Below are 23578 nucleotides of genomic sequence, written 5' to 3' on the forward strand. Positions count from 1 at the left end.
GAGTGTTGTGTCCAGTGCTGGGCTCCCCAAGACAAAAAAGCCAGGGATCTCCTGGAGAGAGTCCAGCGGAGGCTGCGAAGGGGATGAAGGGCCTGGAGCATCTCCCCTGCCAGGAAAGGCTGAGGGAGCTGGGGCTGTTCAGCCTGGAGAGAAGCAGCCTGAGAGGGGATCTGATCAATGGGGATCAATAGCTGAAGGGTGGGACACAGGGGGACATGGGCAGCCTCTTCTCAGTGTCTGTGGGGACAGGACAAGGGCCGATGGCCTCAAGTTGGAGCCTGGGAAGTTCCACCCCAATGTGGGGAAGAACTTCTTCCCGGTGAGGGTGAGGGAGCCCTGGGACAGGCTGCCCAGGGGGTGTGGAGTCTCCTTCTCTGGAGAGATTCCAGCCCCGTCTGGACGCCGACCTGTGTGACCTGTCCTAGGGACCCTGCTTTGGCAGGGGGTTGGACCCCTTGGGCTCTGGAGGTTCCTTCCAACTCCTACGATCCTGTGACTCACATCACGTGGGACTGAATCACTCCCTAGTGAATGTAATGTAAGCAACACGTAAGCTACACAACCATTAATTGCTTTTCAGGTTAAGCCATTAGGTACTTGTTGATACTGAGCTTTATTGTTTAACAAACTCCAAGCTAGAACAGAGAGACCGAATGGACTCCCGGAGACCTGAACAGCTGTCTACTTTTAATGGTCAAGAGAATGGAGGCAGGTGAGGCTTTTCAGCCATGTCCATTCACACTAGCTATTTCACAGGCAAGGATGGCATTCACATTGACTTGTGTAAGCATAAACCACACTACAAAGGAGTGTTAAAGTCTCTTCAAACAGAATCAAGGCAGATGTACAGGTAGTTTATGAAACTACTGAACAGCAGGAATTGCCTTTTTCATTCTGGTTTTAGGAGAACTTCTTCATGAAGTAGAGTTTCAGGTAGGCAATGGTGAGGAATATGATGGTCATGCAGGCGAGAGCCAGATGGTTCTGCCACAGGCCCCAGGTACTTGCATCGATGCCTTGATTTTCCAGATACTCATCTCCAGTACACCACCTATGGATAAATACACAGTCATACCCTTGGTTGGAAGTGTCTAGGAAGATCCCTAGAAGTTCCTCACCATAAGAAGGTCATGGAGGTCCTGGAGCATGTCCAGAGAAGGGCAACCAGGCTGGGGAAGGGGCTGGAGGGCAAATCCTCTGAGGAGCAGCTGAGGGAGCTGGGGGTGTTCAGCCTGGAGAAGAGGAGGCTGAGGGGAGACCTTCTCCCCACCTCCACTGCCCTGCCAGGAGGGTGCAGAGAGGTGGGCGATGGTCTCTTCAGCCAGGGGACAGGAGATGGGACGAGGGGGAATGGCCTCAAGCTGTGCCAGGGCAGGGTCAGCTCAGATATCTGGGTGGGAAAAGTTCTTCCCTGGCAGAGTTGTGGGGCTGTGGCACAGGCTGCCCAGGAAGGGGGCTGAGACCCCAGCCCTGGGTGTATTTAACAGACAGGGAGATGAGGTGCTCAGACATCTGGGTCAGCACAGGACAGGGACAGTTGGACTTGATGATCTTAAAGGTCTTTTCCAACCTTGAGATTCTGTGAAGTTGTTGTGTGATTTCACGTATATAATAGGCTGGGTGAACACCAGCTATAGGCTACTCTTAAATTTGTTTTTCTTGTAGCTATGAGGGCATGGAGCAATAGCATGAGGGGTGATGGGTTTAAACTAGAAAAAGGGAGATTCTGTTGGGTATTAGGAAGAAGGTCTTTACTCTGCGGGTGATTAGTCACCAGCACAGGGTGTCCAGAGAGGTGGTTGAGACGCCATTCCTGGAGACATTCAAGGTCAGGCTTGATGGGGCTCTGAGCAACCTGCTCTAGTGAAGGTGTCCCTGCTCACTGCAGGGTGGAACTAGATGGGCTTTGAAGGCCCCTCCCAGCCTAACATGTTCTATACAGTCAGTTTCCTATAGGAAGCTGAAATGTGTTTTGTGAGGCTGTACAAATTGCAGTGTGTGTTTCAGTAAACACAGTTTAAAGGAAAGAAAGCAGCACAATGCCAGATATTTCTAGTGTTAGAAATACTAAATACAACAATAAGCAGAATGTTTTCTGCAGCCAAGATGCAGAAACCCAGTCAAAACTTGATTTTCCATATAAAAACTCCCAGATTCTGCTGGCCATCAGTGAGCATCTCAAACAGACTGATGCTCTAGGACTTTGGGGAGTTGGTGTTGGTGGGATTCATTTGAATGTACTGAAATACTTACAGGCCTAACTGTCGATAGTTATCACTGCTGATTAAAGTAGTGGTGTTACCGCCTTTGCAGAAGTTCAGACCAGACAATTCATTGATCTGTAAAGCCTTTCAAAAGAAAAGAAACAATGGCAGCAGAAATGAGTAGGTAAACAAATGATATGTTAACAAGGTAAGATAAAAGTAAATTCAAATTTATTCTGAAAACATGTTGGTGTCGCTATTTATGTTGCCCAAATCCCCATTTTTTTTTGACTGAGGAGCACAGTTCTAAGAGAGAAGAACATATATTGCTGTATGCAGCCCATAGCCTAGAATGCATCCGCAGAGCCAGGCTTTAACACCTGCCCTAGGCTAGACTCTGCACCGGTGTCTTAAAACTCAAACTACTCTGCAAAGCATCACCCTGGCTTAAATTATCCAAAGGGGAGAAAAGTTTTTGATGGGCGAGTTTTTGTTTGAGTTGATGGAAAGGAGAAGAATTGGGGTGGTTTTTAGGGATAACGTTTGTTCTTTTACTCTGCATCAGTTTTGTCCAAGGGTATTCCTTGTCCTTGTCCTTGTCCAAGGGCATTTTTTCCAAGGGATGTGGTTGTTTATTGTTTCTCCTTAAGAGGTGTTCCCAAGTAAAGGAGGTGATCCTCCCCCTCTGCTCTGCCCTGCTCAGGCCCCATCTGGAGTGTTGTGTCCAGTGCTGGGCTCCCTGGGACAAAAAAGCCAGGGATCTCCTGGAGAGAGTCCAGCGGAGGCTGCGAAGGGGATGAAGGGCCTGGAGCATCTCCCCTGCCAGGAAAGGCTGAGGGAGCTGGGGCTGTTCAGCCTGGAGAGAAGCAGCCTGAGAGGGGATCTGATCAATGGGGATCAATAGCTGAAGGGTGGGACACAGGGGGACATGGGCAGCCTCTTCTCAGTGTCTGTGGGGACAGGACAAGGGGCCATGGCCTCAAGTTGGAGCAGGGGAAGTTCCGCCCCAATGTGGGGAAGAACTTCTTCCCGGTGAGGGTGAGGGAGCCCTGGGACAGGCTGCTCAGGGGGTGTGGAGTCTCCTTCTCTGGAGAGATTCCAGCCCCATCTGGTCGCCGACCTGTGTGACCTGTCCTAGGGACCCTGCTTTGGCAGGGGGTTGGACCCCATGGGCTCTGGAGGGCCCTTCCAACCCCTGTGATTCTGTGAAGTTACAGAAACAAGCTCTTCAAACAACAGTGGGTGCTGGTTGTTGAGCAGCCTTTCTGGTTTCAAGGTACTGCACTATGTTCTGAGGTTACTGTGTTTAATTACCTTTCCTTTTGCTCATTAATTGAAGTTTTCTTTATCATCAGTAAAGACATTCCTTTCATCCCTTCCTTTTCCAGGTCTGTACACAGGAAAATACAGCACTTACTGTCATTCCATATCGAGGGATGCTGAAGTATTTGAGCCAGGAGAGCCAGGACATGATACTTGTGAGGTTGACCAGCAACCCAGAGAAAATCTAGAGGCAAGGATTACAGAGAAAGCCACAGCAACAACAAAAAAGAATTAGTAATTCCATACAATGTGTTCTTCTGTAGCCCTTGTCTGCTTCTTCAGGGTAAAAACAAGTGGGAAGGTGTTCTTAGAGGAAGGAATTGTTTCTGTCACCCAGCTTTGGCCCATAACCCCATGTCCTCCTGCCAAAGTGTGTAATGGGGAATGCTTTCACACCTGTGGGAAACCCCCAGGGTTGGGTCTATGGGTCCCACATGGGTTCACAAGAGCTCTGTGCTGCTCCTTGGGGTGTGGAGCTGCTGGAGGCGTGTACTCAGCTTCCCTTGTGTGCCCCGAGTCTGAGGCAGCGTGGCTCATGGCTGTCAGACAATGAGGCAGCGCGGAACCACGGGGCCTGTCCGCTGACTGTAGCTGTTTGTGTGTTATCCAGCTGTAATGTGCCCAATGGTTGGCTCTGAAGATGAAGAGGACAACTACAGCAGTGGTCTCAGAGAGGGGGAAGCTGCCTTGTCCTCAGCCAGCCAAATTAGTCCTTGGCAAAGCCACAGGAGAGTGAAGGAAGGGTAACTCTGGCACAGGCCGTTTTTCTGTGTGCTGGCTGACAAGGCCACAGAGAGGAGCCACTCTCCCTCCCCCTCAACCCCAGTTCCCCCCCACCCCAGCCTTTAGATTCTTGTCAGTTAAAAGGAAGATTTGACCCCATGGTATCAGAATATCAGGATATTCAACCCCAGAAAGGTTCAGCAGAAGGACTCAGCCTAGTAAAAACAGAACAGTGCTACTCACAATCATAAAAACAAATGCAATAGTCATGAGCAGGTTTGCCACAGCCACCACGCTCTGTCCTGCTGCAATGGCTAGTGCCATGGAGGTGGCTGTGTAGGACACCATCATAAGGGTAAACATCATTGTAAAGAAGGCTCCTACTGTTGGTTTCAAACCTTAAAGATCAGAAGAAGAAGGGTTTCAGTATGACCCTGCCCAAAGCTCTGCCCTGACTTACACAGCTTTCCCTGCCCACAGAATGCACGTTGTCTGATGGCACAGGCTGTGTCACTGAGACCCAAGACTGCAGTGAGGCTCGTGACAGCCCATATGCTTCTGCCCTGGCAACAGAGGATGGGATAAGTAGTCTGCAATAACACTGGAGACAGCAGAAGCTCCAGTGCCATGCGCCACGTGGTCCAAGGTGAAGGCTTCACTGTGGCCTCAAGTTGTCTGTCAAAGGAGACATTTCTAGTGCACCTCCATGGGCAGCAGTTGTACAGCACTGCTCGTGTTCCCAGCAGAGAGAGCTCCTAATCGCTGCCCAGGGAGGGGGTTGAGCTCCTAAGGCTGCCCAGGGAGGGGGTTGAGTCACCATCCTGGATGTGTTTAAAAAAAAAAAGAGTAGAGGAGGTGCTCAGGGATATGGGTCAGCATAGGACAGGAAAAGTTGGACTTGATGATCTTAAAGGTCTTTTCCAACCTTGGGATTCTATGATTCTGTGGTTCTGTAATCAACCTTGGGTAGCTGTGGATTTGGTAGCAAGGTCTATCTCACTCTAGTTTCAGTGTCTGAGAACCTCTTGTTGATGTGGCCTTGGTTTCCTGTCCTTAGGGGGAAAAATAAACCCCCTCAGACCAAAGAGAATTGGGATTATTTTAAAATTTTGCTTGTACTTTTCAAGCTTTTGGGACATCCCCAAAGGATGTCGTGGTCTGAAACCGTAGCCTGGGAAAACAGTCTGACTGGGACATGTTTTGAGGATGACATTGGAAGGTGTTCCAGGGTTGCAACAGTTGGTGCTGCCAATTTTCAAAGCCTGCTCACTAACCAGAAGGCATTTCACCATAAAAAGAACAAGCTAATATTAATTCATATAACATTAAGCTTTTAAAATACAACTTTTTCTCTGATAGATTGTCTTAATTTGAAAAGATGGAAGAAGCATCTTGTAAAAGTCACCTAAGAGGTGACTTTTTTTCACATGGCACCTAAGAGGGCCATGTGAAAAGGAATATATCAAACCTACAGCCATAAATGAAAAGTAATAAATCAAACCTATGTAGTAATGATTACAGCTTCCTTCTAGGGACAGTGGAGATGAGACATGTCAGATGTCACAGATTTTGGATATGAATGCTTAAATCTTTGGAAGTGTGTCTTTCCTGCACAGTATCCTAAAAGCAAGTGTAGTAACCACTGCCATGCCAGCATAGGTCTTTAGCCTATATAAATCACAGAATCATACAATGGTATGAGTTGGAAGGGACCCCAAGGAGCACAGAGCTCCAACCTCTCTGCTGCAGGCAGGGACACCAACCTCCAGGCCTGGAGCTACACAAGGTTGCCCAGGGCACCATCCAACCTGGCCTTGAACACCCCCAGGGACGGGGCATCCACCCCCTCTCTGGGCAGCCCCTTCCAGCCCCTCACCACTCTCTCTGCAAAGAACTTCCCCCAATATCCAATTTAACCCTTCCCTCCTCCAGCTTCACTCCATCCCCCTTGTCCTGCCAGTCTCTGCCCTTGAACAAGCTGATTCCCCTCCTGTCTCTCTGCTCCCTTCAGGGATGGGAAGGCTGCAATGAGGTCCCGCCACAGCCTTCTCTTCTCCAGGCTGAACCAGCCCAGCTCCCTCAGCCTCTCTCCATAGGGGAGGCTGTCCCTCCTGCCACCCCTCTGCTGGTGGAGCCCAGGATCCCATCGCCCTTCCGAGCTGCAGGAGCCACTGCTGGCTCATGGGAAGCTTCTCATCCACCAGAGCCCCCAGGCCCTTCTCAGCAGGGCTGCTCCCCAGGAGCTCTTCTCCCAGTCTGTATCTGTGTCTGGGATTCCTCCAGTCCAAGTGCAACACCTGATCAGCCGGGCCCAACAGACATGTATACATGCATCTATATAAAAAAATGTGAGCACCTTGATTTGTTGAGGGGGCTGTAACAGGACTGTAGGACACCATACTTGCCTAGCATAAAGTAAATGATGCAGGTGAAGATGATGCTTGGTAAAGTCCGCATGGGAATTAAGTCAGCCAGTAGCTTAGAGATGAAGTATACGGATGTTCTGTAGTACCCACTGATGTATTCGTGTCTGGAACAGAGATGATACACAGCATATTAGAAATTTTAGTCAGTAAAACCCAGTAAGATTCTTGTCATGTGGAGGCAAATGAATTCCAGCTCAAACTGGGGGGCGGGGGAAGTAATAAAAGAGTTTTTTCACACATAGGCTGCAATGCCAAATGTCCAGTATGCCACACACTGTGTAACGGTGGGTTTGTCATGTGGATCCTCCCCCTCTACTCTGCCCTGGTCAGGCCCCACCTGGAGTGTTGTGTCCAGTGCTGGGCAACCTGGTATAAAAAGGCTAGGGATCTCCTGGAGAGAGTCCAGCTGAGGCTATGAAGATGATTAAGGGCCTGGAGCATCTCCCCTATGAGGAAAGGTTGAGTGAGCTGGGGCTGTTCAGCCTGGAGAGAAGAAGACTAAGGGGGGACCTTATTAATGTTTATAAATATCTTAAGTATGGGATGCAGGGGGACATGGGCAGCCCCTTCTCAGTGTCTGTGGGGACAGGACAAGGGCCGATGGCCTCAAGTTGGAGCCCGGGAAGTTCCACACCAATCCAGGGAAGAACTTCTTCCCAGTGAGGGTGAGGGAGCCCTGGGACAGGCTGCCCATGGGGTGTGGAGTCTCCTTCTCTGGAGAGATTCCAGCCCCGTCTGGACGCCGACCTGTGTGACCTGTCCTAGGGACCCTGCTTTGGCAGGGGGTTGGACCCCATGGGCTCTGGAGGGCCCTTCCAACCCCTGTGATTCTGGGATTCTGTGATACCATTGCACAGAATTTTTGGTACCTCTGTGTTTACTAAAACAGAGAGATGGTAAATCTCAGATAAGTTTTATTTTCTTCATGGTGTAACCTGCATAGCTTTAGGGAATACAGTGAGCAGCTACTTACTGTCCTCACTAGCAAGTCACAAGTTTATTAATATCTAAATTTAGTATTAAGGGTGTTTTTTTTCTCTACATATTTTAATAATTTTAACCTCTGAGCCATCACTGATCCCCCCAATTTGGGGATCTGAGGACAACTCAGAGGCTAAACGAGTAATACCTGCAATGAGTGCTAATAATGAAAGAACTTTAAAACTCTGTGTTTCCTGTACTTAAACAGCCATAACTACAGCAGGGCAAGCACAGGAAGTAACAGTAATCCCTGAGAACCCTTTTTTTGGTGTATTTTACTTACGTAAATATCTTTTTTTCCACAACAAAGAGTTCAATAGCTGAGATGCTGCTGAAACACTGGTTGGTGGTCAGAAAGAACATCGCCCCCACTCTACAAGAAGCAAAACACCAAGCTGTTATTAAAAAAAGGGTGATGTAAATGTCATTTTTCCACAGGAGAGTACAGAAACCCAACTGCAGTGCCCAGAGCTCAGCAGCGTGTGACCTCCCATCCTGAATGCCATGGGAAGGGGCTTGGTTACAGGTCTGGGTGATGTGGGACAGGAGATGTTTGTTATATGTGTGCAAGGACAGTATGTTCCCCCATGCAGCCAAATCATAGAAAAGAAACTAAAGAAATTAATGTTCCTTAAAAATTCTCCATCTGTGGACTAAGTGAAGTTGTTTCCACCTTTCCCACTAAAAGGCAAGGCCTTGCTTTCACATCAGTGTAAAACCAGGCTGGTTTCATGTAAATGCTATGTGTTCTGAGATGAAGATCCCAGAGCTTTGTGGTTGTGAAGCCCTTTGTTAGCTCAGGTACATACACAGGTGTAATACCTGAACTGACTCACCTGTTCTGCAGTCCCGAGGAGTCCTCGGTAAGATTAAAGAAGATGGCACCTACAACCAGCCCTAGGAAAGCTGTAACACACACCTGAAGGTGAAAAAGAAAGGAGGAAAAGTGTTATTCTCGTTGGCTTTCAAAGCTTCAGTGGGTCGGGCTTTTAAAATATGTGTAGACTGAGAGGAAGTGGTTTTGGAAAGGGGAAAAGCTGCCCAAGCTGGGAAGGGAATTGATCATAGACTCAAAACTGGTCTGGGTTGGAAGGGACCCCAAGGATCACAGAGCTCCAACCCCCTGCCACAGGCAGGGACACCAACCTCCAGGCCTGGAGCTACACAAGGCTGCCCAGGGCCCCATCCAACCTGGCCTTGAACACCCCCAGGGACGGGGCACCCACCCCCTCTCTGGGCAGCCTGTTCCAGCCCCTCAGCACTCTCTCTGCAAAGAACTTCCCCCTAAGATCTCATCTAACCCTTCCCTCCTCCAGCTTCACTCCATCCCCCTTGTCCTGCTATTATCTACCCTTGATGGGGTTTAGCAGCCTGCAGCACAGCGGTTCTTTAACTCTTGCCCCACAGTGTCCTTCAAGAGGTGTCTGTGAGTCACAGCAGGCTCCTGGGGCTGCCTGCCCTGCGTTGCACCCCGATGCTGCTGCCTCATTGAAGCGTAAGACACTAGGACAGCTGGAAAGGAGGGACTCTTAGGAGATTCAGCTGCTGCTCATTCAATGGCAGGAGGTATGTTCCTTCAGCAGTGTCACAGCTTTCCCCTGATCAGCAGGGCAACATCTGGCAGCTCAGGGAAGTGCTGGGACGATTCTGGACCATCAGTAGGAGGAGGACAATGGGAGGGGCTTGTTGGGGCAGGTTGGAATAACACCTTTCTCCAGCATCATGCACATCAGCCAAGCTGCTGTCCCTAAGCATCGTTTTGGCTGTTCTTGGATGTCGCAATTAAGTTAATCAGAGATGTATCACAACTTCACTCCTCTCTCCCTACTGATGCTCTTCACCACCACTCGTCCTCTCTGGGACAGCCAGTGACTCCCCACCTGCTGTCAGTGACCAGGGTAATCAGCTCTAGGGCTGAACACAGCCCTTCAGGGCAGTGCTTCTGCAGGGGTTTATCAGGGATGTATCACAGAATCTCATGGTTGGAAAAGCCCTTTAATATCATCAAGTCCAACCATCCCTGTCCTGCGCTGACCCAGATCTCTCAGTACCTCATCTCCCCGTCTGTTAAACACACCCAGGGGTGGGGACTCAGCCCCCTCCCTGGGCAGCCTGTGCCACAGCCCCACAACTCTGCCAGGGAAGAATTTTTCCCTCCCAGCTGAGCTGACCCTGCCCTAGCACAGCTTGAGGCCATTCCCCCTCGTCCCATCTCCTGTCCCCTGGCTGAAGAGACCATCACCCACCTCTCTGCACCCTCCTGGCAGGGCAGTGGAGGTGGGGAGAAGGTCTCCCCTCAGCCTCCTCTTCTCCAGGCTGAACACCCCCAGCTCCCTCAGCCACTCCTCAGAGGATTTGCTCTCCAGCCCACTGTAATTTAAGACTGAAGCATGTCTATCATAACTTTGTAATACTAAACACAAATGACAACAGATCTCAGCACTAAGTGATGGTCTCAGGCAGTTCTGTCATGTCTAAGCCCGAGAGAACCATGAGTCTTAACACCCTGAAGCACTTGACCCGTGGTCCCCCAGCGCTAAGATCCTGCCGAAAGGAGCAAATGTCAGGGATAACTCGGCCCCTGAGCCAATTGCAGGGGAAAGCAGGGATCCAGACCAATTTGGAGCAGATTAATGAGAGAAGGCTTAATGAGCCATGTACCTCTCAAAGAATGCTTGGAAAATCCATCCCTAATGAGGGTGGGGAGAGAGGAAAAACTGGTGAGAAACAGCCCAGGACCGTTAACCTTGGGGTATTTACGAGATCCTTGGGAGTCTAATTCTTGTCACAAGGTCAAGCTTTTACAAAGCAATTATTGAGGATCTCCATAGTATCAACATACAGACACACACACGTGCTCAAAGCCTTTGAACCTCGGGGATGCTGGACTCAATTCCCCTCCATACTGGCTGTTTGTTCACTCATTAGACAAGCCATGATGAAGATAATTTATACCCCTGGCTCAGGACCAGCTTTTCTGTTGGCTTCTCTAGAACTGTTGAGCCTTGCAGCGGTGCTGGTGCTGGGACTTGAGGGTTTGGCTCATGATTTAGGGGATTCCTGGGGATTAGTTGTGCTGCAGAGGGCAGCCAGGCGTTCCTTACTTTCAAAAGCAGTGTGCAGCTTTGAAGGAACCCACACTTTCGGCTTTGATTCTTCCTCAAAAGCAGCACTAAGAGGGCCAGTCATGTAGAACACGCTCATTTTCCGTGGCAGGTGTTAGGGTGTATTGTGGTCTTCATCACACCTTCTCCAGAAGGTATCATTGCTGTTACTAACAGCCAAATAACCAAACAACATGTGCATTTATGGGACTGTAGAATATTTCTACACTTGATCCACCTGCCAGCACTTCATTGTGTGCTGAAGTTCAATTAAGTCTATTAACTTTCCTCAGTGGGGTAGATGATTTGAGGCCAAACCCCACAGTGCCAAGCCTGGGCAATTAGAGTTTGAAGAATGTTCTTGAGTAAAGAGAGAGAACAGAGAGAGTGGTGAGGTGCTGGAACGGGCTGCCCAGAGAGGGGGTGGGTGCCCCATCCCTGGGGGTGTTCAAGGCCAGGTTGGATGGGGCCCTGGGCAACCTTGTGTAGCTCCAGGCCTGGAGGCTGGTGTCCCTGCCTGTGGCAGGGGGTTGGAACTCTGTGTTCCTTGGGGTCCCTTCCAACCCAGACCAGTCTGGGATTCTATGAAATGTGTGAAGGGAGGGTTGGAACTTGATGATCTTTAAGGTCCCTTTCAGCCCTAACCATTCTGATTCTTCGATAATCTCCCAGCCAGAAGCAGCAGGATTCTCTGCTGGAAAAGGTCTTGCTTCCCAAAGTCTTTCAGTGGTCCAAAATTAGTTACTGAACAGTCCCTTGTGCTTCTCCTTTGGGACACCTTTTAGTGGATCAGATTTATAGCCTGTGAACGCTCTTTTTCAGCTGCTTACCACAGTTAAATATCAAAAGGCAAACCCATCCCCGTGACTTCTCCAATGCAGGAGGGGAACAATTCCACAAACACTACGAAAGGATGGCCATGGGTAGCCTTACCTGAGCTATGGAAGCCTGGGGATTTCCTATCAGGTTTTTAAAGGTGCGCTTGGTCACCCACTTCAGCTGATGAAAGAAGGAGTTGGCATATGTGATTTGTCGGAAAATGGCTTTGGTTTTCTTTATGTTTCCCAAAGAAATATTCTCCAATACAGCTTTTGTTTCTTGGTAGTAGACAGAGCTGGAGTATTTCTCTGCTAACTTCTCAGCATAGGTTTTCTCATATTCCATGATGTCTTCAGCGGTCCCTGAGGAAAAGATTAAAAGAAGACCCAAATTAGCTGTTTCTCTAAGGGATGGGAAGATTATTTAGGAGTTAAGACTGGACAGTTGTGTTGGGGTGGGAGAGTTACTAACAAACTAGAACAGTTGGTTTCTGTAAGTGGTCTGGATCGCAGAGCTAACGAGGTAATCATAGACCTCCCAGACTTTTAGATTGAGGTAGAGTGGCATAGGTCTACTTCAGCCAAACTTTGGAGGCTGTTGTGAAGAAATTTCATCTGGAGCTCCTTTTTTTTTTCCTTTTTTGTAGCCCAGTGTGTGCTTTCCCAATGACAAATACAACGTGTGTTGCCAGCTATAATGTTAGTCTGGGCCTGAACGTGGTCAGCATTTGGTAAAATGCTGGTTGCTAGGAAGGTGGGGTGAACCAGTGTGTTTGGGTACATAGTGTTATTTCATTTCCCTTTTCATTCATGTGAAGAGACTGTGGCAACACACAGGATGGAAAAGCTTGCTGCTGAATGTAGGTGACATTTTATTTGTTGGTTTGGGGATAATTTCTGCCTTTCCACGACTTCAGGGAAGCATCAGGAGAACATTGGTCCCCTATATCTAAGCCCTCTTCCCACCCTACTCAGAGGAAGGAAATCACAGAATCATAGGGGTTGGAAGGGACCTCCAGAGCCCATGGGGTCCAAGCCCCTGCCAAAGCAGGGTCCCTAGGACAGGCCACACAGGTCCAGACGGGGCTGGAATCTCTCCAGAGAAGGAGACTCCACACCCCCTGGGCAGCCTGTCCCAGGGCTCCCTCACCCTCACCGGGAAGAAGTTCTTCCCCACATTGGGGCGGAACTTCCCGGGCTCCAACTTGAGGCCATCGGCCCTTGTCCTGTCCCCACAGACCCTGAGAAGAGGCTGCCCATGTCCCCCTGTGTCCCACCCTTCAGCTATTGATCCCCATTGATCAGATCCCCTCTCAGGCTGCTTCTCTCCAGGCTGAACAGCCCCAGCTCACTCAGCCTTTCCTGGCAGGGGAGATGCTCCAGGCCCTTCATCCCCTTCGCAGCCTCCGCTGGACTCTCTCCAGGAGATCCCTGGCTTTTTTGTCTTTGGGAGCCCAGCACTGGACACAACACTCCAGGTGGGGCCTGACCAGGGCAGAGCGGAGGGGAAGGAAAATCACTTAATTTCATAGCAGATAAACCACCCCATTAGGTAAAAAAGCCAAGTCATAACGGCATCAAATTATGTCTCTAACTGAAACAACTGTTGTGGTTTATGGTTGCTGCTTCTGCAGGGCTTCAGTTGAAGATGAAAGAAGCTCTTTCTCTGCATCAAGAGGTAACAAAATGGTTTCATACACTCCTAGACATTATAACTTCAACACAGGAGAAGATTCTTTTGCCTTTAATGTCTTGCAATTTGAGTGTGACACAAAAGTATACAGGTCAGTGTATGAGGAAATGAATTGCAAGGATACATTACTAAATACTTCTTTATATATAGTACAGCCTTATGTGAAATTGGTATTTCAGGTTGTGCTAATTCTTTTCCATGTATAAACGAAAAGGAATAGTGTGGTTTTGTTGTTGTTTGGGGTTGGGTTTTGTTGGTTAAAGCCACATGGATCAGTGGTATGTAATACTGTCATGCACACAAATAACCCACCGTATGCTTGTGTGACAGCTACTGGTTGGTTGACACTTGTGGTCCTTCTGTGTTGTGCTAGATGCCTTCTGGCAAAATACATGTTGTGATAGAATCTTTAAGGTTCAACCACCACCTCGCTACACCCTCTTCCAGGTAGCTGTAGAGAGCAAAAAGGTCTCCTCTCAGCCTCCTCTTCTCCCAGCTAAACAATCCCTCTTCTCATAAGACTTGTGCTCCAGACCCTTTACCAGTTTCATTGCCCATCTCCAGACCCACTCAGCTCTGGGTTTCATACCTGGGTTAGTTTCATCGGTCTTGCTCATTGCCACCGCTGTGGAGTCTCCATTAATGATGTCCAAGAAGAAGTCAGCAGGGTTGTTGTAGGGCTCACACTCATAACCTGTGGCGACAATTACAAGCGCTAAGCGGCGGTTGTGTGACTGGCAGGAAGGCTGTGGGTGGCCATCACGAACACAGCCATCCCGTTGTGCCCACTGAGCACCGTAAGCACTGTGGGCTTCAAAAGGGCCATGGCTACCCAAGAGATCATAGAATCATACAATGGTCTGGGTTGGAAGGGACCCCAAGGATCATAGAGCTCCAACCCCCCCCGCCACAGGCAGGGACACCAACCTCCAGGATCTACACAAGGCTGCCCAGGGCCCCATCCAACCTGGCCTTGAACACCTCCAGGGACGGGGAATCCACTACCTCTCTGGGCAGCCTGTTCCAGCACCTCACCACTCTTTCTGTAAAAAACTTCCCCCTAATATCTAATCTAAACCTTCCCTCCTTTAGCTTTAGTCCATTCCCCCTTGTCCTGCCAGTCTCTGCCCTTGAACAAGCTGATTCCCCTCCTGTCTCTCTGCTCCCTTCAGGTACTGGAAGGCTGCAATGAGGTCCCCCCGCAGCCTTCTCTTCTCCAGGCTGAACAAGCCCAGTTCCCTCAGCCTCTCTTTGTAGGGCAGGAGATGACCAGCTCTGTCAGTGAAAGCAAGGCGACATCTGGTAGTGTGTTCTTCTCAACCCTAGTCTGGGCTTTGTCTAATTAATATGTTCCCAGAAGCAGTTGATTAGAGGTCAGCCCTGTCTTCCAAACCCACATATGGGCCAAATGGTGAAACACCAAGAGAAAGCTTAGCCTGTTAAGACCCTGGGCTTGCCAATACACGCTACATCTGATTCTGATCAAGCTCTATTGGTACTTTATGTGAGTTTAGTGCCAGCTAAAGATGTTACTGCAGTTGGCCCTGCTGTGAGTTGTGCTCACCAATAGACTGGAAGTACCCGATGGTGTGCTGAGCGGGCCCGTGGTACAGCACCCTCCCTGCAGCCAGCAGCGTCAGGTTGTCAAACAGGCGGAATATGGAGTACCGAGGCTGGTGGATGGAGAAGATGATGGTTTTTCCTTGTCTTGCCATCCTGAATGTGAAGAATGACAGGCTTGTTAGCTTTGCAAATTGATTTGGCATTTAGATAAGAGAATTTGCAAGTTCAAATAAGCCTTGGTTAAGTTTGATTAACTTGGCCTGCCAGAGAGAGAAGGGGTATTTTTAAAAAAATTAAGTGATATTTATAATGTTGTGAGAGAAGAAAGTTCCATCTTGTGGGCATGTTGTTGGAGGGGAAGGTCCTGGGAAGCTTTTGATGCAAACAGAAAGCTCTGGAGAGAGGTGTTTGAGTCCTCTTTGCTTGTTGGAAATGCAAAATGATGCCAAAGCTTTGTGTTGTGCTTGTTTTCCCCAAGGTAGGCCCAACATTTTGTGATGAGGAAACAGCTGTCTGTGTTCTAACTACCACCTCACCAGACTGTACAGCAGGTGTGTTTAGCACTGTTCTAGTTCAGGCAGACATGAAAATAAAGGAAGCTGTCCATGTCACAGACAAATTGTGGTCCCAGCATGCACACAAGGCCCTTTGCATACCACCACGAGCAGCTGCTTGGGAGTGAGGGAATTCACGCAGCCTTTTTCCTCCTCCCTGTGCCTCCTGGGCTCACTGGTAAACAATTACATGTCTGACTTCCCTGTTTGCTCATTCTAACTGTAATTTAAGACAAACACCACTGAAATGTAGTGTAGTTGAACGGTGTTAGTTCCAAGGCTGTCACCTTTTCAGTAGCAGCAGGACAGCGTTAGCGGTGCTGGCATCGAGTCCCGTGGTTGGCTCATCCAAAAACAAGATGGCAGGGTCTGTGATGAGCTCCATCCCGATATTGGTCCTTTTCCTCTCTCCTCCAGACACACCACGAGTGAACTGGGTGCCAACCTGTCACAAAACAAGACACTTGTCTTGTTTGGCCTGATGACAAATATTTGGGTGACCACCCTACTGGCGTGGCAGCATCTGGGAAGGGCTGTGAGAAATTCTGACCCCATTCTCAGCTACAGGTGTAGATGTTGCCTCACCCATAGGTCATTCCTTAATGTTAAGTGTTACTTGAGGTGTTGTCCAACCACAGGTTCCCTTTCCCCTTCCCCACAACCTGGCAGCATCGACACAGGGTCTGTACAGATCTCCGTACAGAAACTTAATTAATCATCATATTATTGGAAGATTTGGATGAATTTGACTTCTTGTTATCTGCCACGCTGAGCCATTTGGTTAATTAAACAAATCACTTGATATCTGCTCATTGTTTAAGCCCCATGTTTACACGCCTTACCTTGGAATCTGCCACTTTGCTCAAGCCCAGTTCCTTGATGATCTGATTCACTCGTTCGTTTTTTTCCTGTTCCTTCACTGACTTTGGCAAGCGAAGGGCTGCTGAGAACTTCAGGTTTTCCCTTACAGTCAGGGTTCCCATCACCACATCATCCTTCATTAAAAATAACAAAAAAAAGGAGTAGATACTTGATGGTGACTTAGCAATTCCTATTTTTCCTGAGACAACTGCATCTGCCTGTGTTTTGTGCTGTCCTGCATGCAGAGGAACAGCAGCAACTGCCAGAACTTGTGGTAAGGTGCATCTTCACTGCCTGCATCATAGCAGAGATGTGGTATCAGACAATATTTGCCTTTATTCATAAAGTAAAGCAATATAGGAACATCCTCTTTCGCACATGATATCAAAATGCTTAAGTAGAGATGCATTCAAAACTATCCCTCATGTATTCTTACCTTATTTGGGTTTTTGGAGGTGTTGAGTGAGATAAAGAAGGACTAAGGGGACCTAAAGAGCAGTTACAGCTCAGGTGACCATCACCGTGTATGTGTTGTTGTAGCCTCATCCCACCACAGCTACGTGGGGGGAGGAGAGAAGAGGGGGAGGAGAGGGGGAGGAGAGGGGGAGGAGAGGGAGAGGAGAGGGAGAGGAGAGGGAGAGGAGAGGGAGAGGAGAGGGAGAGGAGAGGGAGAGGAGAGGGAGAGGAGAGGTTGGGTACGTTGTGGGGTAGGGTGAAGGTTTTCCATGCTCGCTTCAGCAAAGGAGGAAGGAGGGTTAGGGTTTGAGATGTTACCTGCTGGAAGTTCAGAGGGTTACGTGTGTTTTGAGAGACTACCTATCTGTGACATGCTGAGAGTACCTTTCTAAGGGGTTTTCACCTCTTCAGGTCTTGATGCATGCTACTGAGCATGGGGAGTGGGGAGGGGAAAGAAATGGAGAGGCAGCATCACAGAATGATAAGGGTTGGAAGAGACTTCTGGAGATCATCTAGTCTGACCCCCCCTGCCAGAGCAGGATCATGTAGCTTAGGTCACACAGGAACACATCCAGTCAGGTTTGAATGTCTCCAGAGAAGGAGACTCCCCAGCCCCTCTGGGCAGCCTGTCCCAGAGCTCTGCCACCTTCACAGTATGGAAGTTCCTCCTCACGTTGAGGTGGAACTTCCTCTATTCCAGTTGGTGCCCACTGCCTCTTATCCTGTCCCTGGGTATGTGGTTTTCCTTCTTTTGCCCATCCCATGTCTTTCTCCCCATCCCACCTCAGCAGGACCAAGGTTTTCTCAGAAGAGGACTTACTGACATTGTCCCTGGGCAAGTGGAATTATAAGCTCTGTGTTACCAGAAAGCATCACACTTGAAAAACACTCCTGTCGTCTTGGTAGCTTACGGCTGTTCCCCCACATGGAGAACAAAGAAGGATCTGAGCCATCCTCTGCCAGTGACTGTAGACCATTAAGGAAGGACACTCAAATATAGAGTCTCTTTCCTGATGAGGGTGGACATGTGGAGAGTTGCTTTTGCACCAGCCTTGATTCTTGGACCAAGGCAAGGTGCTTGCAACACTGCAGCGACTTACAACTGCAGCCAGAAGGGGTCAATAAAATCCTTAGAGAGATAAAAATGACTAACCTGTACTACATATCCAGAGGTGCATTTAAAGTTAGCAGGCTGAGGGGCTCCGTTGATCAAAATGTCACCAGAAAGTCCATGGGGATCCTTCCTTGCAGCCAAAATGTCGAGTAGACTAGGAGAAAAGATGGTTACTTTGAGCGTGCAAGAGGTAAACTCTCTGGTACCACAAACCCAGGTCATGGAACAAACAGCTGTGTGAAGGCATCCCATTTAAATGGGATTAAAATTTAAGAATTTGCTATTTAGAAATATCTCAGCTACTTTCAAGGGCCGAGTTTCTTTTCCCCTGGATTTCTGTGCAATTTCACAGTGTGTTTGTGTCCACTCATGATGTAATGTGAGCTCAACCTAGGATGGTACGTGAGGATCATGGATCAGGGAAGTGTGGACTAAAATTGGATTGCATCTTTGGGATGCAATTCAGGGTATGTCTCAAAAAGCAGTGAGATTTGCACAGACCTAAAGGAAAGCAAAAATCTTTCCCTGAAAGTATTGTCCATTACTGCTAAATCCATGCAGGTCTGTTTCCTCCTTGGTGTAATTTCTGTGTAGGGCAAAGAGGCACTTACGAAGATTTGCCGCTGCCAGTGGGTCCCAAAATCGCGTTCAGTCCTGGTCTCATGATGCCACTGTCAGACAAAACAGGTTTTACAGAGTGCTTTTAGTCTCTCTTACTGGTTCATCTGGTAGGCTAGTGTAAGTTACCTGTAGAACTACCTTCAGCATCCCATTAACTTTTGAATTAATGAAGCTGCCTGATTGTGAACAATAATTACAACACAACTCCACCTTAACTCCTGCCTAATCCGAGGAGATCTAATCTTCATATAATGAAAATCACACAGAAACTTGAGTGAAATGCTGCAAACCCATGTGCATGCTTTCACAGAATCACAGAACTGTAAGAGTTGGAAAGGACCTTGAGAGATCATCAGGTCCAACACCCCTGCCAAAGCAGGTTCCCCAGGACCATGGATCTCCAGAAGTGAAGCACACCCTTTTAAACTTTCAGTTTTAAAGCTATCATTCCCACAGCAGAGAGAATAATGGTCCCTGTAGGCAGAAGATATTAGAGATTTGCCTGCAGAAACTGCAGTGGATGTTTGCTTTGCATCTGAATTTAAGCCCCATGAAACTCAAAAGCCAGATAGAAAATAGTTTTAAGTATTTGTGGAAAAGACTGTATAGAAATGATGAAAAATAGGCATTTTTTTCATGTAGAAATGATGGAAAGCATGTGGAAATACCACTGCCTTTCTTTTGTCTTCTTGCTGGAGCACATGAAGGCATCACTGCTATATTTTTTTTCCTGACTAGCCCCTAAAATCTGCACCGTACAAGCTTTGGTGTAGACAAGAATCACACTGGACATCCAAATTCCTGTCTGTAGGTGAACGATAACCGGTTTATCTTTAACTGCACTCTGATACTGGTTGTTATCAGTAATCCAGGTATCAGCGATCTGAGTCCTTAGATGTGGGTCTGGCCCAGTACAGCAGTTCTTAGGGTCTAATGACAGGCAACCTAGGACTCTTGTTTTTTCCTCTTCCTGGTGCAGATTTGCTTCCTTCAGTTTCTTATTAGGGAAGTTTTGGGGTCCACTAATTAAGCAGCATGCAGTTATACACAAAACCCCATCGTGCAACACAGAGTCACAGAATCACAGGGGTTGGAAGGGCCCTCCAGAGCCCATGGGGTCCAAGCCCCTGCCAAAGCAGGGTCCCTAGGACAGGTCACACAGGTCGGCGTCCAGACGGGGCTGGAATCTCTCCAGAGAAGGAGACTCCACACCCCCTGGGCAGCCTGTCCCAGGGCTCCCTCACCCTCACCGGGAAGAAGTTCTTCCCCACATTGGGGTGGAACTTCCCGGGCTCCAACTTGAGGCCATCGGCCCTTGTCCTGTCCCCACAGACACTGAGAAGAGGCTGCCCATGTCCCCCTGTGTCCCACATTGGTAACAAAACAAACACAGATGTTGCATATTCTAGAAGGGGAAAGCATAATGGGTGTTGAACGTTGGCCTTTTACAACAAGCCAACAAGAAGGGTCTTCTGCTCACACGGTTGTGAAATGACCCACTCCAGTCAACAGTCACCATAACTTAACAGCTCTCGAAGAGAGTAGGAAAAGAGTTGAAGAGGTCGTGCTTAGGAGGTGTGGAAATTGCACTGGCAAAGAGCAGGACAGACAGAGCTACACAAAAGGGTGAATATTTATGACAGAAATTGGAGTTAGGGAGCTGAAAGTCCCGGGGTGGCTTGGAATGGTGTATTGTGTGAGTACACTTAGCTTAACTACTGAACTGTGAAGGGGCAAACTTTATGCACTGCTTATTGAACAAAGACCATAATGATGTGATTCCTTTACTGCAGGAGCACTCAATGTTGAGGGTGGGGGGGTGAGGAATAAGAGACAAAATGCCTCACCAAAGTTAACCCAACCCTCCTTGATATTACTGCCTTAAACAAAAATTAACCTTCTCAAAGGCCACCTCAGGGAAGGAGAAGCAATCATCAAGACCAGGCTGTCAGTATCTCTGTTAAACAACACAGAGCAGTGGGACACTTGCCAGGTAGGGCAAAAAGAACCAAGCTAGCTCGTGTGCCCCTGTGCTGATAGCAGCCAGAAAAGCTGTCCCCTCCCTAGGCACATGTGCAATCGTGCCCAGCAGCGTTAGCTGTGTGTTGTAGAGGCTCTAACCACTGAGCACCACTGGAGCCTGGCCAGAAGCTTAAGCAAGTTGATAGCAAAGAGTAAAAAGCCAAACAGACATATATTTTTAATTAAATCTTGCTAAAATTCTGCACGTTGTGTTTAGCGGCTCAGTGACATGACTGGACTCAAGGGTCAGAAATGAACCATACACATACTCTAGAGGAATGGTTAGATACATACTTGACATCTCTCAAAACTTCTTTACGGGCTGTTTTTTTGCAGCATAGGAACCCAGTCTTTATCTTCACGTGGTAGCAGATGTTGTGGAAAGTCAGCACACTTCCTCCCCCGCCAGCCAAGTCTGGAGAGGACTGCTTCCTGGTGGGGATGCCGTTTGTACTTGCATCTGACATCTGAATACTTAGGTGTGGCTGGTCTTCTGCCATTTTTTCCCCTATAAATGAGAAAAAAAAACGGATAAAGATTTTATTAGGTATGAAAGATGTGCCCACTGGGTCCAGCATTCAGCACTGGGCCTACTACAGGCCTTGCAGATGTCCATCTAGGACTCTCTCTTTTAGGTAGGAAGTTTGGGTCCTGTGGGCTCAGACCTCGAGATGACATGGAGCTGATGGGGAGATGGCTTCTCACTACCTGTGGTGTTAGGGAGGTAGAAGAGTAGAGAGATAGAGGAGGTAGAGACCCTGATGGCCTCTTGTGGTAGGTTGACCTTGGCTGGCCACCAGCTGCCCTCTCAAAGGAACCTCTGCTCAGGCACCTGAAGCATGTCCTCCCCTCCTTCTTCACCAGCCTTTGGTGCCTGCAGGACCTTTTCTCCCACGTTTCCTCACTCCTCTCTCACAGCTGCTGCACAGTGTCTTTCACACGGCCTTAGGTAGGTTTCCAGAGAGGCACCACCAGCATTCCTGACACACTTGGCTCTAGTCAGTCACTGGAGCTGGCTGGAGGCGGCTGTCACCAGCATGGGGCAGCCCCAGGTCCCTTCTCACAGTCCATCCCAGCATCGTCCCTGCCCCAGTGCCTGGCCACAGGCACCAACTGCATCAGTTCTCCCTGAATGAAGGAGTAGGCACCTCTCACAGCGGGCACTACCACAGCATTTAGCTCTTTCTGGAGGGCAGAGAGGTCCGTATAAACTACACACTTCTGGGAAACTACAAGCAGAACAGGTGACTCACAAAGAGATCAGCTCAAAATTAGTGAGGTCCAAAAGCAGCCAGCCTTCTGCTCATCCACTTCATCAGGCTTCTTTCTAGCTTTTGGCTGTTCTTAAGAGTTTGCTCATTAGATACTTTTGAATGGTTTGTATGTAGAGATACTCCTCCTACTTTTAGTGCTCCTGCACAGAAGTAACAAGATCTAAAAAGCTGTGGGTTTTTGTTCTTTAATCACAATAATTTTGCCAAGCATATAGGAACATGCAAACCAACACCGCTGCCAAGTGATTCCCTTCCTTGGCTTTACCTTCCATATAAAAAGGAGAAGGTAGTTGTGGACTAATTAAAGTTAGTTAGACAGGCTGCTGCCAGCTGAGCCATCCACCTGCACCATGGGGCCATCCCCAGCTGTCCCTTGTGCATGCAGACCTTTGTCCCCTTTGTGCTTCCTAAGCAGCACAGGGCTGTTCAGGTGAGAGAGACAGGATCTGGCCTCTCTTGGTATATCATGCTGACTCATCAGAGTCTAATTGCTTTAATTGCCACTAGGGAAATGCCATAGTTCATGGGAACTGAGAGGGCAGAGGAGCAGCTAGGAGCTCTGGGATGAGCAGCCCCATGCCTTCACATAGTGATACCGCCTGTGGCAAGGCAGGAGGCGCGTTGTGAGACTGTTCCAGGCACGCTGAATGAATTTGGGAGCAGTTAATAAAATAAGCTGCGCCAAAAAAAAAGCCATTTAATCTAACACAGTCATATGGGCACATAAAAACCCAAGGCCTTATCTCGTGAGTTTGCTGAGGCTGTTGACAGAGAGCTGAACTCTCCTTCGGGGCTATCAGCGCAGAGAAACTGGAAGCCCTACATTCAGCAGCAGTCCTGGCTGCATTTAAAGATCGGTTCGTCTGTCTCCCAATCATGCTACCCCCAAATCTAGCCCAAAGTTGCCTCTGCTGACAAAACCACAGCCTCCTGTGCTGGCAAAAATGTAAAGTCTTAATGTTTTAATAATCATAGAATTATAGACTGGTCTGGGTTGGAAAGGACCCCAAGGAGCACAGAGCTCCAACCCCCTGCCACAGGCAGGGCCACCAACCTCCAGGCCTGGAGCTACACAAGGTTGCCCAGGGCCCCATCCAACCTGGCCTTGAACACCCCAAGCGATGAGGCATCCAACCCCTCTCTGGGCAGCCCATCCCAGCCCCTCACCCCTTTCTCTGTAATAATCAGTCATCCTGGCCCCATTTTCCTAGAGTGAAAAGAAATTGTATTCCAAATGTAATAGATCAAGCTCTAATTTAAGCTAAAATGGCTTTTGAGTAAGGTGAACATTGAGTAAACATGCAACATTTGAAGACTGGAGGTGTTTTATCGATGAACTGCCAACATTCTTCTTGACTTGTGCCGGAGGAGACTTACCTACCTGCAGAAGGGCAGCTAATTTGATAAGGCTATTTATGTAGCAGTTCCTGGGCTAATCTGGCTGGGCATCAATCACTGCTATTTCAAAGGAGAGATGTGCATTCAGAAACGCAAAGAGAACTTCAAACTTGGAGTCTCACCGTACATGGAGCAGATGTTGGCTAGCAGATGCTGAGCAAGGTACCAAACACTCAACATCAAAGTCAACCCCACAGACAGACATTACAAAATCCCTCCAACTGCTGGATAACTCTGGAGCAGAGAGTTCTTCAGGAAGGGACGTGAATCTGACCTTGATATCTCCTTCTCTGGAGAGATTCCAGCCCCGTCTGGACGCCGACCTGTGTGACCTGTCCTAGGGACCCTGCTTTGGCAGGGGGTTGGACCCCATGGGCTCTGGAGGCCCTTCCAACACCTACAATTCTGTAATTCCATGATATATCTCTGCATTGATCAGGTAT

At 48.6% G+C, this 23578-nt stretch overlaps 1 protein-coding gene across 1 annotated transcript; it reads right to left on the bottom strand.

The window, feature by feature from the left end:
- Window positions 1-900: 900 nt before the first annotated feature.
- On the bottom strand, window positions 901-20963 carry ABCG2 (ATP binding cassette subfamily G member 2 (JR blood group); the record flags this gene model as incomplete). The annotated part of the gene is made up of 15 exons (XM_084266882.1): window positions 901-1051; window positions 2254-2348; window positions 3622-3711; window positions 4494-4648; window positions 6647-6780; window positions 7941-8030; window positions 8494-8576; window positions 11695-11942; window positions 13862-13966; window positions 14837-14988; window positions 15677-15834; window positions 16232-16384; window positions 17860-17974; window positions 18432-18491; window positions 20758-20963. The coding sequence occupies 15 exons, from the start codon at window positions 20961-20963 to the stop codon at window positions 901-903; spliced, it is 1995 nt and encodes a 664-aa protein (XP_084123008.1).
- Between the last annotated feature and the right edge of the window lie 2615 nt (window positions 20964-23578).

This window comes from Gallinula chloropus, assembly GCF_964237585.1.
Source record: "Gallinula chloropus genome assembly, chromosome: 7".
NCBI classification, from domain to species: domain Eukaryota; kingdom Metazoa; phylum Chordata; class Aves; order Gruiformes; family Rallidae; genus Gallinula; species Gallinula chloropus.